The sequence below is a fragment of the Vigna umbellata genome, chromosome 1 (assembly GCF_029865625.1).
Source record: "Vigna umbellata cultivar VRB3 chromosome 1, Vumbellata_1.0, whole genome shotgun sequence".
NCBI classification, from domain to species: Eukaryota; Viridiplantae; Streptophyta; class Magnoliopsida; order Fabales; family Fabaceae; genus Vigna; species Vigna umbellata.
The window spans coordinates 62,401,758-62,420,408 of NC_142165.1; the positions used below are offsets into that span (position 1 = coordinate 62,401,758).

The 18,651-nt window shown below is 30.7% G+C and overlaps 1 protein-coding gene across 1 annotated transcript; it reads left to right on the plus strand.

Annotated features, from left to right (window-relative positions):
- The first annotated feature begins 15,714 nt into the window (after positions 1 to 15,714).
- On the plus strand, positions 15,715 to 18,285 carry LOC124836340 (putative xyloglucan endotransglucosylase/hydrolase protein 28). Its single transcript, XM_047311491.2, has 4 exons — positions 15,715 to 16,089; positions 16,221 to 16,321; positions 16,807 to 17,015; positions 17,474 to 18,285. The coding sequence occupies exons 1-4, from the start codon at positions 15,900 to 15,902 to the stop codon at positions 17,967 to 17,969; spliced, it is 996 nt and encodes a 331-aa protein (XP_047167447.1). The 5' UTR covers positions 15,715 to 15,899; the 3' UTR covers positions 17,970 to 18,285.
- Positions 18,286 to 18,651: the final 366 nt, after the last annotated feature.

Genomic DNA, 18,651 nt, shown 5'->3' on the forward strand with positions numbered 1-18,651 from the left:
AATGTTCTAAAAGGTGATGAATATGTTTGGAATTGATCTTAATATTGAATTTCTTGTGGTTGAGAAGCTAGTGATGATATTTGATTGGAATTTTGGGAAAAGAATGGTTAAGTTAGCAGGAGTTGAGAAATAATGGTCTAGAAGGAGATATGGTAAGTTAATAACTATTGTGTGATTATTTGAGACTTAGTTGTGTGGTAAATTAGCAAAGAATTTGTCTAGAAGTGTGTAGTAGACAGTAAGTGGTGTCTTGGAATGAATTTTGGTGCATTTTAGAGGTTTTGAGTAGTGAGTTTTCAAAGTAAGTGGACTTAGTTCAAGTGAAGTGTTTCGGGTTTGTTATTGGATCATTTGTGATTTTGTCAGACCCCTAAATGGCTAAGTTGTGAGTTAGAAGTAGTAAATTGGAGTTATGGTCTATAAGTTGAAATTGTAGTTAGTTTAAGTTAGAATTTCATTACAAAATGAGTTTAGTTTTGGTTTTAGTTGAATCGTATATTTAGACAGGTCAGTTGTAGCTTAGAATACAAAATGGAAGTGCTAGAAGTTGGTAAAAATGGTTAGAATAGGTTATGAGTGACTTAGGAGTGCTAATTCTTAATTTTGGTGTTGTAGAATTATACAGCGAGGAGAGGCGAGCATGAATGGCTGACTGGGCGAGTTTAGAGGAGTTCTGGCAGTGAGTTCTAGAGGCTGAGTGTAAGTTTGGGGAGCTTGTTGTTTTGGCTCTCGTTGGGCATGTGGGGACTGCTCGTTGAGCAAGTCTTTGGGGTTTTTGGCAGTAAAGTTTAAGGGTTGAGCAAGCTTCCTCGCTAGGCTGGGGAGGCTTCCTGTTTGGTCTCTCACTGGGCGAGTTGTCTATGTTCACTAGGTGAGCGGTTTGAATTTGTTTGGTTGTTTTTGCTTTCTATTTCTCATTTGTGTTTGGTTTTATTTGGTGAAATGTTTATTTGATACTCTATCACATGATGGAAAGGAGTGATGGCATGTGAATGATGGTTATAAAGAGTTCAAGGAGAATTCCTTTGAAATGGTTATGTGTGTAAGTGTATTTATTGATATAGGAAGCTAGAATTAGAGGTCATTATGATGCTCTCAATAACCTTTAGTCTCAAAAAGAGAAGGATGATTATGTGGTGGAGAGTGGCAGGAGGTCCCTAGTGTACTAGTTATTCATTAGCCATAGATGCTTGAAAGGATTAACCTTGGAGTGTTTTGATTTGTTGATGAGGATGTTGTTGTTGTTGACGTTGTTATACCACCTCAAAGGCAGGGTCTCTATAGTTTGATATCAATACATGTATCCAAATTGTTAGTCTAAAGTTAGATGATGAAATGTGTATGAATATTGTTTGGTTGTTGATAGTTGAATTATAAGAACGACATTGTATAAATATTTTATATGTATTCTTTGATAAACTAGTTTACCCTTTCTTCTTTGTGTTGTTTGTTTGTTTTTTTTCTTCCTTTTTACAATGATCACCTAAATGGTGTGAGCTTAGGAAGCAAGTGCTAAAAAGAGGTGGATCTAAGGCGTAGAGTAGAATGTTTGGTTTTAGGCTTCGTTAGTTAATGTAATTATCTTATTACGTTTTCAGTTTAGTGTAATATCTTTTTATAGTATTCCAAGTTTTAGTATATATTTTTCTATTATAAGTTAGTTTTGGATTATTTATAATAACATCTTATATTTTTTCTTCGAGTTAACTGTTTTGTATTAGTAAAGTATAACAAATCCTATGATAATTAAATGGGAATGTTAGTAACCTAATTATTTATAATTTTTTTTGAAAAAAAAAGGGTAAATAAGTTAACATTAAATTGTTAAGAAAGATTAATTTTTTATATCTATGATCTTATTTTCTTTTAAATATCCCTTAAATGTCTTATACTATAAGAAAAAATTATTAGAGATATGGAAATTTTGAAATAAATTTATTTATTTATCTTTTAGTTTTAGAATGGTTTATAAATAAATAATAACATTTGCTACTGACATTTGTTTGGATATATAGTTTGTATGAAGAAGTACTTTATTTGTAACATTGTTAATGTGCGAGTGTATATATATATAAATATATATATATAAATATATATATATATATATATATATATATATATATATAAAAAGAGGATATAATATTAATTTCTCTTTAACTTTTATTTTTTCACTTACAAATTATACCTAATATTTAAAAAGGAAAATGGCATACACTTTGCATCATGTAATGATGAATCACACAAGTTTTGGGTCAATATAACGCGATGCAACACTAAAAAAATACCATTATTAATATGTTAGACGAGCTTGTATAACTAAAATATAATGTATAAGTACAACGATTTAAATACTCTAATACGGTAGAATAGTTAACTAAATAGGAAACATAAAACTTCATCACAATTATATATAAACATAACTACAATTAAATTTTATATACAAACTATTAGTCCAAAATTATATATACACCTGGTTCTCTAAAACAACCAAAAGAAAACATTCACTATAACATCTACACTATCTTCACCGAGTTTCTACTCTACAGAAATATCATCTCCTTTTGCTCACACCCACCAGATGATCATCGTCAAAAAAATCAACACATACGAATAATAAATAAAGAACACAAAAGAAGGGTAAGCTAATGATAAAAAGAATAAACAATTATTGCACATTAAGATTTCATTATACATATTATTCCAGTCAAAACACACCAATTATCCTAATCATGTCATTGACCTAGATAAAATCATCCGGATAAATGTATTAATGTCAGACTATGACAAGTTTTGCACTTGTAATGGTGAAACAACTGGCCCCTCAAGCTATCACACAAGGTTAATCCGTCTACCACCTATTGACAAAGAACACCAGACCATAGACTAGGACCTCTTGTTACTCCTCACCACATAATCCACTTCTTTATCTAAGATGACGTGATTATTAGAGCGTCAAAATAACTTCCAAGGTTGCGTCCCTACATTAATACACCACTTACTTGAAACCACCATTAAGAATTTTACCCTAGAAATTCTTTCAACCTCATATTTGAATTCAATAACAATTTCCATACCATCATACCTTTCAAACCATGTCACTAAATGATAAATATAACATCACACCATTTAAATCCAAATACTACAGAAAAAACAATCAAAACAACCAAGAAACCTAAACCCACTCGCCTAGCGCCAGAAATAGGGTGTCCAACGAGCACAGACTCGCCTAGCGCGCAACCTTCACTCACCCAACAAGAGCAAAAACAATTAGCTCCACCAATTCAACGAGTTGGCTTGCCTAGCCACTAAAATCACTACTAAAACACTTAATTACTCGCCCAACGAGCTATTTGCTAGCCCATCTACTTTGCAAAATTTTGCAGAACATCAATTTTGTAGATTCTACTCCCCTCAAACCCACAAGTCTCAACTTATACACCTCCACAAACATCTTTAACTCCAATTTGGTACTCTAGACCTCAATTAACCCTATCCAAATGTGTATGACTCAAACCAAACCTCATTGGACTTATTGTACCATGAATCTCTAACTTATTCCAACTAAAATACCATTTTAAGACCCATAACTTATTTCCCTCTTTTCTAACATAAAACTTGACCACTTAGGAGTATGAGCAAGTCAGAAATGACTCAACCACATGCTCTAAAGTGTCCATTTTAGCATAGACCCCTTTACTTTTCAATTTCATTAGTCAAAACCCTTAAAATGAACCTAAAACCATCCAAACACAACCAACCTATTGACTATTAACTCCATTTTTATAACAAATTTTCTACTATCTCAAGGTGCCAACAAGTTTCAATCAACCATACAACATTTCCTAAATCACCATTTCTCCTCTTAGACCATTATTTCTAAAACTCACCTATCAACCCCTTCCCCCCCCCCCCCCCCCCTCCCCTTTGACCAAAAATAACCTATAACTCTACTACTCATTTTTCTTAAACATATCAACCAAAATTACCACCACCAACTTCTCAACCATAGAAAATTTACAACCAAGATCAATTCCAAACAAATTAATCAAAGTTAAAAAACAGCAAGCATCAATTACCTATTTGCAATCATTCAAATCAAAATTTATACTAAGCAGATATTCCAATTTCAATCAATTTCAACATCACCTAACAACAATCATCAATAATACATATCAATTAAAATAAATCAAAGAAAGATCAATAACTTCCCTTACCTTTTTTAAGACCACACCGCTCTAGAGAACCTTATTCCGCTTTTACAACACAAGAAGTTCTATTTGTACCTACAGACAACAGAAACACGATCAGGGTATACCGTTACGACTAGGTATGGCAACGAGTCGGATCATACATGGATAGTGCCTACCCGCAATCCGATCCGAAAAAAGAAAATCCACCCGCTACCCACTCTCTACCCGCACGGATACCCGTTTAAAAAATACCTATAAGTATTTTAAAACTCGTGGATACCCGTGATACCCACGAGTACCAGCAAAATTTAAAAAAAAATATTTTTATAAATTATTAAAATAAAATTTAAATAAAATTACAATAAATATATAAAGTATAATATAAATTAAATTAAATATAAATTAAAATTTAATTTTAATTACATTTAACTTAATAAAATATAAATTAAATATTTATTTTTATTTTTTGCGGGTAGCGGATATCCGTGAGTACGGATAGTATAATACCCGCACCCGACCCGTTTATAAGCGAATATTAAAATACCCGTTACCTGCAATCCGCGGGTAGTAAAGATCCGCGGGTACCAACTAACCGTCGCGGATTTTATCCACGAATATCTGCAGGCACAGATTTTTTTTTGCCATCTCTGGTTAGGACCACTAATCAACAGATAATCTTATCGAAGACTTGGACATTACATGCAAAATAGGCAGCGCTCACATGAAGTAAAAGAAATAAAGGACCATAGAAAAGGGGTCAAAACTTAACTTACTCAGATGAAGAAACCAATCAGTCTGAACTGAAGAGTTCGTCGTTTGGATTAGTCATACGGGCTCAGTTCTTTAATCAAATGAATAGAGAAGAAGAATTCTTAGAGAAAAGTTAGAGAACTCTAGAAAAAGAATTTCTAAAAAAATAGTGTGTTTTAAATAATAAAACTCGTTTATAACAAATTTATTTATATTAAAACCTTTTAATATAAAAATAATCAAATTTCATTATTTTTAACCCATTATCATTTTTAAAATCCTATTTTCTAATTCTTTACAAAACACATCAAAATTGTAATTATAACATAATTAATAAAATGTTCTAATTAAAGCATAATTATTATTTTATTAAGTGGTCTCCCTTCCGTTGTCGTAAAAGAGTTTGTTAATGTAAAAATACATTTATTACAATAACATAAAAGTAACTAAATTTATACATAATATCTAAAAACAACAGAATTATCAACATTAAAATCATGCTTATATTAATAAACAGATGTATGTGAGTTGAAATCACATTTAGTTATATATAGTGTAACATTCCAAAAATATAGTATAAAACTATATCATAGAATACCCACAATTAACAATATTACAGTTCAGTTCTGAAAGAAAAAAGGGGTACGTTTATGGCCGAACGGCCTTACAACAATACTCCAGAATTTAAACTTTACAAAACGAAAGACTAAATCGAACGGTTCCAAAACTATGCTTACACCGAATAGTTATACAAAATAAAACTAATTCTAACAACCGAACGGTCCTATGGTTCAACTTTAACGTTCACTTCTTCCAAAGCCTCTTCCAGCAAACACTCGTCCCCTTCTACTCACATTCACAGGATGATCGTTACAACAAGAAGAATAACCGGACGGACAACATGACAAGACAGGAAAGTAGGGTAAGCTTATGTAATTTAATTAATCCAGTAAAACATATAATTCACACAAAATCTCAGATTTAATAAAATCAATAGGTCAATCATGCGACAACCAATCATACATTTCCAACAATAATCGTACGGTAAAACATGCAATGACCGACCACTTTACTTTGACTGTCCGGACTGTATGAATTATGTGTAGCTACGACGTTTGTGCACCCGGGTGATGTAGTAGCTGGGATGCCCTCAACAACTGTCACCCGAGGTCAGTTCGTTATACCTCGCCCAAGTTCACCTTATGGACTAGGTCCTCCTGCCATTCTCACACATGATTTACTCCTCTCTACTTGATAATGAGTAATCACAAAATATCAGGATAAACACCAGCTAAGCATAACCACATTCGTACTCTATCATTCAATAGCCAATCTTGAGATATTCCTCCCTGGAATACTCCTTCGTATCCATACTATTCCATTCATATCACACTTTAAATACCATCATACTTAATCATCAATACAGTCAAACCGAACCAAGAAAACAAGATCCCATCTTAGAACAGAACTGAAAGAAATAACATCAATCTTAGAAGCAAGATCGAACGAGAGAATACTTTTTAGGCTAACATAACCGAACACCTAGTGTAAGACCGAGCGATCTTTCACTTATCCACAGAACAGGACCGAACGGTCCATACTAGGTAAGACTCATCAGAAGCCGAACACTTATGGTAATACTGAACATTTACTTATGACTGAACGGTCTTTACTAGACAGAACTCCAAGAATGTACAAAATACTATAGAATACATATAATTAGACCTAACCGAAAATCATGAAAGCTTTTATCAGAGACCTAAGAGTTTAAACCAAACATTACAAACTAGGGCCGAACACTATTGAGCTTGGCCGAACACTCCTAATACCTAATGCAGATAAATTACGGAATATATTATAAGACCGAGCGCTTAGTTTGAAACCGAGCACTATTGAGACCGAACACTTGGTTTAAGCACTCTAAAATTACGCAACAGGTATAAGTTGGTTAAAAACACTAACATACAAAAATGCTTATTTATAAACTAGGAAAAATGATTATAAGATCAAAGACTTACATTATCTGTAGAGTAACCTAACTAGACTGACTATTAAATGAAAATAGAAAACTATTAATTGATCAAACTATTAAATTTCAATTATACTCAATAGATCACCGATCGGTCATTGACTGAAATTCTTTCTACAAAAGGAGAATCCAGTCCAGACCGAATACCCAATAGAAAACCGAACGGTCAAGACTGACTTTTTGAGACAATTATAGAATACTGCAGATTTAAGCTCAGACCATATTCATACCCAGTTCGCACCATGTATAAACCAACACTCACATACAGACAATCATACAACAACATTGATAATTCATATCAACTAAATAACTAAACAAAACATCATACAAACATGCCAACATTCAAAACAGAGAATCATAATTAAATTACAAGCTTCCTTTACCTCTAAACTCAGCCGAACGCTCATGGTTGCAGTATATGGCTCACCACTACCAAATCTTATACACTTAGAGTTTCCCGATTTACGAAGCTAGACCAAATAAAAGACCAAAATTGCTATCAGAATTTCATAGAAGAAGATGATAAACTCATGCAACCAAAAACTTGGCTTGCATGTGGCAGAAAACAGCTGTTCTAAAGAGAGAATGAACTTACCAGTTCAAACTAACACTTGATCGGTTCAATCGAAAGCTCTTGACACGAGAAGAACTCAGGCGTGGCCTGATTGTTGATCAGAAGAAGAAAAAGATGAGAATTTGTAGAGAGAAGAATAAGAATTGTAGAGAGAAGGAGGAGAAAAACTCAGAAAGGTTGGAGAAAGAGAGAGAAGATGCATGCAAAAGTGACTCAAAGTTTTGAAAAATTTTCTTATATACTACCGTTAACAAACCGATCGGCCACTCAACTCTGCACACCTGTCTTCCACTTTCTGAATATTTAAACCCTTGTCCTACACCTGGCTTCCACTAACTACTGATTTTAATGACCTTGACATATAGTGTCATGATTAAATGTAACGAGTCTTTCAAAAGATTTTAAATTATCATAAATAAATATTATCAAAGTCTAACACTTATGTCTTCAACTTATCAAATCTTAGTTTTTATTTTTTAGGTAGGGTGTCACAAAATATTTTTTGTTATTAAATTATAAATAAATATTATTTAACTTTTCACTTGAAATCTTGTTTATTTTATTAGACAATGATATCTCTGTTAATCTCAAATTTTGTGTTTATTATTGTCACTCAAAGCATAATACAAACTTGAGTATTCTTAAACATCCATCAGGAGTTATGTAAATTACCCATTCAAGGTTAGTCATTCAGGATCAAGTCTTATATACATGTAGGTATGTATATACTAACATATATACATTTATGTAAATAATCCAAGTCATCCATCCATGAATGACCATCAAAAAAGATATACATAATGCACATCAAACATTAATCATATACCTTTCAACCCATATAAAATTAATCATGCTTTTATACGGTATACCATGAATCATGAATATTTCACAAATATAAAAACACATTAAATATAGCATAACTTATTACCATTTCAATATCATCATCACAATTGCCACTTAAATGAATACAATATAAGACAAAACCCTCTTAGATTCCTTTATCACTTCTGACTAACCACTTTAACAATTGAGTTTTATAACAAACATTTGAACTATAATCACTTATTGAAAATTAATTCAACAAGTTTCATAAACACCTCCATTGCCTTAGGGTTCCTGAGCATCCAACCTATAACACTCTAAATTAATAAAAATCATGTACTAATTTAAGGCATCTGGCATTAAGCATAAAGTTACATAAGTAAATGGATAAGAATTACATTATTCATATATATATATATATATATATATATATATATATATATATATATATATATATATAATTTTTTAAAATATAAAATTTATAGAAAAGAAATATTATGCAATAATAAATTATACGCAACTATTTACCACTAAATTTTTATATTAATCTCATTGAAATAAGATTAGGACCATATATATATAATTTTTCAAAATATAAAATTTATAGAAAAGGAATATTATGCAATAATAAACTATACGCAACTATTACTATTAAATTTTTATATTGATCTCATTGAAATAAGATTAGGACCAGTTGAAAATAGACGTATACATGTCACCTTTACGTAATTTTCATGCTACACATTTAATTATGAATCCAAGTCATTTGGTTCTGTAAACATTGATCATTAACAAGTTTAGTTGCGATTAATAATGAAAAATGTTTTGGTTTTATATGACAGGTGTAATCAATAGACACACTCTTTTGAATATGCTCAAGAAATATAATAACAATTTTAAGTTTGTAATAAAGTCTAACACATTTACATAATTAAATGTTATAGCTAATATTTTATTAGTCAATTTGTTAAAGTGATCCAATTAATTTAAATTTATGGTTAAAAAATATATGTCATAAAATATTAGTTGTGTAGATATCATAAACAATATTTTAATTTGATAAGGAGCCAAATTAGAAATATTGAAATTAAAAGAAGTATTTGACATAAATTAGTTATGGTTTTCATCTGTTTTTTTTTTCTCTCTCTTCATTCCTATCAAAGAGAAAGCCAAGAGGGAAGCTTAGGTACTCTATGATTGGAAGATTATACCATTTTTCCATGTTGTTCCCAATGACTAATTCATATATGCTTTTATATAATGCTCCACGAGGCATCAGCCACTAGTGGAAAAATACCTTTCTAAAAAATAGCTTAGGTACTCTATGTCCCCAGTAACTACGTTATAAAAAATCATTTTTGTACGTTATAAAATGTCATTTTTCCACTAGTGAGGGATTATTCATGATATGAAAGGGTTTGATTGCTCATTAATTATTAATCTATATTGGATGCATAATCTAACAAGGGACGTGTTTTCCTTGAGCTTCTCCTTTTTTATTGTCTTCCATCTTTGTTCATATTTTCTTCTATTTTTGTGCACTTTCAATTAGGTTATTATTATACTTCATTATATGTTCTTGTTTTAGTTTTCTTTAATTGGACACTACCTCTTTAATTGGACTCTTCCTCCTCTCTTAGGGTGTGTTTACTTGGGGGTGATGGAGGGAGATGATTTAGGGGAGAGTGATTGAGTGGATTTGAGGGTAATTTTTTGTGTGTTTATTTGAGTGGATTTGGAGGTAATTGAAAGTGAATTTAGAGGTAAAGTTTGTGAGAATTAGTGTAGGATTTGATTGATGTGATAGTTTTAAAAAATTTGTTTAATTGGTATATATTGAAGATTACTAAAATGCTCATAGGTATTAAAGTAATATAAAATGATATTTGTTAATGTTATATTTAATTGTAAAAATGTTTATTAAGAGTAAAAAATTAAAAATAATTTTTAAAAAGTAATTAAATTATAATTTAGTAAAATGAATTTATTTGAAAATGTAGTATTTGTTTGTAATATAATTTAGTTCCAGGTAGTATGAATTTATTTGTTGTGAAAGTGAGATTTATTAATTATTAAAATTAATTTTTAAAAATAATTATTAAAATTAAATTTTAAAAATAATTATTAAAATTAAAAATGTTTATAAGATTAAGGAGAGGTATTGGTAATAACCATGGACCCAGCCAATATGGAGGTGCAAAGCATTAGTTAGGGATGTGCAAAAATCAAATATGGCCCAGGCTTAAATACACCAAGATCATTATTCATCCAGGCTTATATATTTATACAGGGGCACATGCGTCTTTTTCAGTTGAATCCCTCCAAATCTCTTCTCATTCGCGTGTGAGCAAACAGTAGGAAATCCCACAATTTATTTCCAATCGTTCTGCGCAAATCGCTGCAAGTGAACACGCCTTTACTTGCAATTCATCGCTTCTCAACATTCGTAAATAGTAATTCATCCTGAAGTGAACACAATATTAGAGTTTCTTGAGGTGTACCTTCACATTTAGATAATTTAACTATTTTAATGTCTTCATGAAATTTTCATCAAATACCATGTAAAATGAGTCTTCAATCCAATTGGTACTTTCATTTTATTTTAAAAATTATAAAAATAAAAAATATTACTAACAAAATCTTGTTAAATTCACATTAATTCTTTATATTAATTCTTTATATTAAAGTCGTGTAAGACTAATAAATTTAGCATAGTAATAATTTTTGTTTTCATTTATATAAATTCAGTATAAAATTACACTATTAACGTTAGAAAAAGTAGAGAAGACGAAAGATTAAGATTGCGAGAGTGGAGATTTCCATCCAAACTCACGTGCATGCCATCCATCCAATGCTGCCTCATCAACCAATACGATTTACCTCGGGATCCACCCACACAAGATCCCATTCCCCATCTCCATGTCACCCAAGCGTGGTTCGCTTCCCGTGCACGTTAGAGACTCAGTGTTTCCCTGCTCTAAAATGCGCAGGCACAGCAGAAAATAGTGACAGGGTTGGATTGCGGTTCCTTTCCCAATGGAGAAAAGAAAGGAAAACTTTTATTAATCCTAATAGGAAATTAATAGGACTGTTTTGAATTATAATAATAACAATAAAGCAATAAAAAAATAGAAATAATAAAATATTTGCATGAAGTGTGAAGGGTGATTGGGTTCGGTTTGCGAGGAGGCACGTTAAGAAGAAAGAGGCTCGGTGAGAGTCCGTGAGTGACGGGAAAGAAGCTTGGATTGTGGGAACTGAAATAGAAGTGTGTTGAGTTTATGAGTGTAAAGTGGGGTCCACTCAAGGTAACGGCTATTTCACACCATCTATCTATCCTCAGCTGTCAAGCACCTTCAACAAACTTCCACATCATCCACATCATTGCACCATCTTACATATTATTAACCTCTTAATAATGCTACTATACTTTTTTTTTTTTTAAATTAAATTTAGTTTTATTTCATACCAATTTCTAAATATGATTAAAAAAGTCATATTTATAATGTTCCCGCTTTAACTATGTTAAACTAATATCTTTAGAATCCCTGTGTGTGGTGTTTATATAGAGCTATGAATTCCGTGACGAGTTCACGAAGACAAGGTCCAACTAATTAAAGGATAATCAATGTTTTATTAATTAATTTACCAAGAATTCAGTTTTATTTAATTGATAACAGTTTTACTATTAAAAATATTTAATTGAAACCACTATTATAATAAAAGTTCAAATTATTGTTATTATTCATCAGTGATGACGCAGTTTGATTGGTTTATTAATTAATTTACCAAGAATTCAGTTTTATTTAATTGACTACAATTTTACTACTAAAAATATTTAATTGAAACCACTTTTATAATAACATTATTGTTATTGTTCAATGAATGACGCGTTTTTATTGGATGGGAGTGTCAAAATAAGGCGCCGAATTTTGAACGCTGGCCCACGCAATTCTTATTCCTCTTTTTAAAACCCTCCCTTCAATCCTTATTCACGCATTTACCATGCCCATTAATGTCTTTTTACTTTCAATTCAACTGTCTCGCGCTCCCAACACCACTGTCACTGTTTTTTATTACTTTTTTTTTCAAATCGTATTCATAAAATAACTAAATGCAAATTTTTTTTAATTTTTTTTTCAACCAACTATTTTTATTTGAAAGTTAAAATCAAATTAAATTAAAGCAAATCTCTCACTACGTTAAAATAATTTTTTTAAAGATTGATTTATTATTTAACTATATCTTGTATAATATTGATATTTATCAAAATATTATAATAAATTTGTATTATAGTTTCTAATTATATTATATATATTATATATGTAAATATAGCAAATTTAAACTTATAAATACGATAATTATTGTGAAAAAAATGCATTGCAGTAAACTTATATAATAGAAATATTGCAAACCGTTTAATAATATTGTTTAGTGACTATTATAAAAATAATAGTTTTATGTAATAGAAATTCTATAACTTGTCTATATTCGTAACATAACTTGTCTTATATAAACGAAGAATGTACATTTAAATTACTTTTTACCTCAATTTCTAGTATATGTGAATTCTTTTATTCGTAACATAATAAGAAATCAAACTTAGTTAAATGTTATTATTTTATATTTAATTAAAATAAAAAAATGCAAACAAGACAACCTGTAAATCTTAATGTATTCCTTCTTCCAAAGGCTTGTCTAGTCTCGTGAATATACCTTTTTAATTATATATTATAAAGAAATAGGAAAATGAAAAGTATAAAGTGGATCTCCTTTTTTAGTACAAAAGGCTTAAAAAATATTATTATTTTTCCTATAATCATTCGTATGTCTCTGCTGTCCTCTACTTAGTTTCTTCCTTTTTAGTACTTTTATATTTTTAGTATCATAGTTTTTGCCACTTTACCTCTCTCCTTATTTTTCAACTCTTTTTAAATTTCAGCCTTTTCCTAATTTTTAAAATTTTAAAGCATCAAGTCACATTCTCCAAGGCTATCAAATAAATTAAGAATACTTTAATAATCTAAAATGGAATAAAGATATTTATACTCTAAATATTCTTCAACAAAATCAGAAATGATATGATAATAATTATAAATACAAATGTATTTAGTCAAAGAGATACACTGTTGACATTTAAACTCAAAATTCACTATAGAAAATTCTTTTTTCTGAATAAAAACACTTGTTCTTTTTTTTTCTCTCAACAATATGCGTCTTATGTAAAATATATCTTTTTGCTATAACAAGATTTAACCCATTTATAGAAAGTAGTACCAGAAGAAATATTTCATGATATATTTATTTTAGATTAAAATATACGACTTATAGAACTTATAGAAAGTGATTTGATTTTTCTTCTCAATTCAACATTCTCTGTGTTTTTATTTGATGTATATTTCATTCATTATTTTTTTAAAAAGTAAATTATTTTAATTATCTAAATTATTCTGCTCTTTTCTTTATTATAAAAGTTTATTTTCTATAATAACTATATTATGACTAAGATAAATTATTATTTACTCCCATATATATTAAAATATATTATGACTAAGAATCAAGTACTTTATAATTTAATTTAAAAACAAAACATAAAATTTTAAAATGGTTTAAAAATAAATAAACATATTTAATCTTATTTTTTAATATCTCTCTTTATATTAAATATCAAAATTGGTTTAGTCTTTAAACAATAAAGAGTTAAGTTAATTGAAGAGTGTGCAAACTTAAAAATAAATATCTTTATATCAAATTATAATATAATTTATATATTGAAAATATTTTACTTGTGAAATGTTAATTATAGAGCTTGGAGAAAAAGAATATTTATTTGTTATAATTTTGATGCACAAAAATTAAAGATTTATCTTATGAATATCATGCACAAATATCTATTGATAATGTGAGAACATTATAGTGTCTCCAGTTTATATATCAAAATAATTAGGTCAATAATTATAATACTAAACTAATTTAATATTAGAGCTAACAGAACTCATTATTAAAATAATGAGTTTAAACTTAATCCAATTTCAGAACAATATGACAAATTTAATTTAATATTAGAGCTAACAGAATTCATTATTAAAATAATGAGTTTAAACTTAATCCAACTTTAGAACAACATGACAAATTTTAAGGTGGTCAATCTTACAAAATTATTTAGGAAAAAGAAAGTTTATTTCATTTATATTTTATAGTTTAGTTTTATTTTTAATTTGAAATCTTCCAATTTCATTAATATAAATTTAAGTAAAAAAAAACACTATAACAATTTCACTATTCATTCTTACACATTTATTATATTATTTTATTCCTTTAAGTTGATTTGAACATACTCTTTTTTTTATGTACACCCTTGGCGGTCCAACTCTCAATATTTCCAAAAAATTGTAAATTCTATGATAATACAAAGCTCCTTTGGCAAAGATCAGTGTTCCAACATCCACATAAATACATTTCTAATTAAGAGGAGAAATTGATAGGGTCTTATCAATACCATAATATCTTAAGACATGTTGATGAACAATTAAGACCATTATCATAATGTTAAACAACAAATATAAATTATAATTGACAAGAGTTTATCAACTAAACCCATACAAATAAAAGCCTAATACAACTAGGATAAATGGGTAAAGTAATATACTATTCATTATTGAATGTACTTTATTTATTCTCTAATGGGCATTAGAGTATCTTTGCATGGAGACCCTATCCATTGGTCCAAAATAATAAGAAAAAATACTAATAAAAGATGCCATTTCTAGGTTATAGAAGAAAGACAACAATGATCTAATGGAATAATATAACATACACACTAAAATATATATATTAAATTGAAATGAAAAAGTGTGAAGTATAAAGTTTCTCAAACAGAAAACTAACCACAAACTTAATAGTGTTTCTATATGCGTTTACTTAATTTAAGCAAAGTGAAACATAAAAAAGGGCAGAAGGAGGACAAGTTTCCCTGTACAGATTCATTTTCAATTTTGCGAGATATGTTTAAGATAAGAGAGCCCGTGTTGAAGCCTTTGTCAACAAGTCTTTGTACTCATCCAAAACAAAGCACAAACCTACACTACAACAATGCCCAAGAGAGAGAAAATAATATTATTATACTAATAATCTACTACCTCTAATAACTCAGACAGCTGAGAAATTGTTGTACAATTGTAACGTATTTCTCATTTTCCACATACATTTATATTCCCCAATTAAATACCAGTATGTTTCTTAAAAGAAAAAACAAACTTTTAATTAAATAAAAAATGAAGAGAAATTTGTCTACATTCGGACACAGCTCAACACTCTCTCCCACACTCTCACCAATACAAATAAGCTTAAGCTTTCCTTTGGCTCTGTCTTTCTCTCTAATCAGCCTCTTTCTGCTCTCTCTATCGCTTCTAGCTGTAGAGATTATTCCATACCTCTCTCTTTCCCTCATCTTTTTCCCTCTCCTTCTTCTTTGTCACCCTTCTTTGCACCACTCCTTACATATCCCAAAAGAACACTCCCAGGAAACACAATCATGGAGGGGTCTCACATGGAGTTCCTAGTAGTCTTTTGTTACTCCATGCTTTTTGCCTTCGGTACTGCCTCTTACGGGAACTCTCCCATCATATCCTTTGATGAAGGTTACGCTCCCTTGTTTGGGGACAGTAACTTGGTCATCCACAGAGATGGCAAATCTGTTCATCTTTCACTGGATGAGAGAACAGGTTTTTCTTTTTCTTTTCTTTTCTTTTTCTCTTGCCACCTTTGTCAATCTAGGTGGGGTTATTGAGATGGTGATTTCTGTGTTTAAAGTCTTCACCTTTTTGTGTTTACCATTTCTGTGATGTGTTTGCAGGTTCAGGATTTGTGTCTCATGATCTTTACCTTCATGGGTACTTTAGTGCTTCTATTAAGTTGCCTGCTGATTACACTGCCGGAGTTGTGGTTGCCTTCTATGTGAGTATTTTGCCTCAATATTATGATTAATGAAAGTGATAACTTTTTTATTTTTTTCTATGAACCAATTTTATTCCTGTTTTAAAAACTCAGCCATCCATCTTCATCACCAGCTCTCCCTTTTACAAAAATTTCTCCTTCACCTCAATCACCAAGTCTTTTATAATATCGTTTTGTTTAAGTAGCAGCTTTTCTTATTTTCGAAAATATAAGCCAAACAGCTCTCAGGGATTGATTAGTAAGGTTCTGAAATTGAAGAATACCAGTACGTTTTTTATGATAAAATAAAAAGTTCGGATGTTTCCATTTTCATCCTGAACAGTGGAGAATGAAATTTAGGATTTTTGAGCATAAAATTTAGAACTTCTTCCTGGGCAAAAGTGCAATTTTGTTTGTTTGAACCTGAAACATCATCCTGGTTTTGATTTTAACATTATGCGGAAAATAGGAAAAGTAATTTATTTCATCTTGTTATCTGTTTGCAGATGTCAAACGGTGACATGTTCCAGAATAACCATGATGAAATCGACTTTGAGTTCTTGGGAAACATTAGAGGCAAAAACTGGAGGATTCAGACAAATGTTTATGGCAATGGTAGTACCAATATTGGCAGGGAGGAAAGATATGGTCTCTGGTTTGATCCTTCAGATGATTTCCATCAGTACAGTATTGCCTGGACTGATTCTCAGATCATGTGAGTATACCATATTTGGTCATATCTTGCATTATGTCCACAACTTTGTTATGGTAACTTTTATCATCATTCTTGTTTCTTACCACACCCCCTCACACTGTAGTTTGATGATCTCTTGTTTATAAGTAGAAATTTGATGGATTTTGCTGGTGTTTGATATTCTCTGTTGGTCTGGTTAAGTTTCATCAAAATATTTCATCTAGTTTTCTTTTTCCTTTTACCTTAACGTGTGTGTGTGTGCAATATAAGGGGTAAATGGTTTGTTAAAACCTCTCTTTTTTTCTTGTGGTTACTTGGTTTGGTTACTGAGAATGAATAAAACCAGATAGATACCAAGGTAACTAGTATACTTGAATGGTACATATCCTTGTATGGATTCCATGTTTTTCTCATTCAACTATGTTTTTCTTACATCAGAAATTGTTTTTCTTAATTGGGTGTGGTGTATCCATGTGCAGATTTTATGTGGACAATGTTCCCATCAGAGAAGTGACGCGAACAGAATCTATGGGAGGAGATTTCCCCTCTAAGCCAATGACACTGTATGCAACAATATGGGATGCATCTGATTGGGCTACGAATGGAGGAAAATACAGGGTTAACTACAAGTATGCACCCTATGTTGCCAAATTCTCTGACCTTGTTCTGCATGGGTGTGCAGTGGATCCTATTGAGCTGGTTGCCAAGTGTGAGAATGATGAAAAAGGCATTGCTTCTGGTGTTACACCAGCGCAAAGAATCAAAATGGAGAATTTCAGAAAGAAGCAAATGACATACTCCTACTGCTATGACAGAATCAGATACAAATCACCTCCATCAGAGTGTGTCATCAATTCCCAGGAAGCCGAGAGGCTAAGAAAATTTGATCCAGTAACTTTTGGAAGCGGTCGGCACCATGGAAAACGACACCGCCACACCAGAGGAAGCCAGACAGAAGCAGCTTCATCATTTTAAGAATACCATAATTTGTTTTATTTCATCCTTTCATTTAGTAAAATTCCTGGGTTGATTTTTTTCTTTCTGTTTTTTCTTTTTCCTGGTGTATAGAGAGGGAATAGAATTCTTGAATATGATGATAGTTTTGATATGGTGGTTAATTAGGTTATTGCTGGTGGTGGTTGGTGGGTATGTGTATAGTTCACACCTTTAGGTTCCCAGGTATTTTGCTATTGTAATTCATGTCTTTTTGTTTACAAATTAAAATCCTTTGATTTTGTACTTATATTTAGACCATACCTCAGCGGTTCAATAATTTATTTAGCATTGGTTATTTTTTAACTGTGTTAGAATCATTAAAATCACACTGAAAATTAGTTGGAAATCAGAAACTGGAAGATGTGAGCAGTCGAGTGACCGTTCGGTTTTGGAAGATAGAAGTAAAACTTAGTTTTCAAAATTCATGTCACTCTCTGCATGTAACTATCTTCTTCAATCTTTTGAAACTCCATTTTTCTTCTCCTCTCTAAAATACTTACTTCTTTCTATAAAATCTCACTCTTTTCTTCTTCCGATCATCAAACAGACTACATCTGAGCATTTTCGGCGTCGAGGACGTTCGTTTGAACCGATCAGTTCTGGGTTCTAAGTTGGTAAGTTCTCTCTTCATTCAGTCGGTTGGTTTCTTGGTACATGCAAA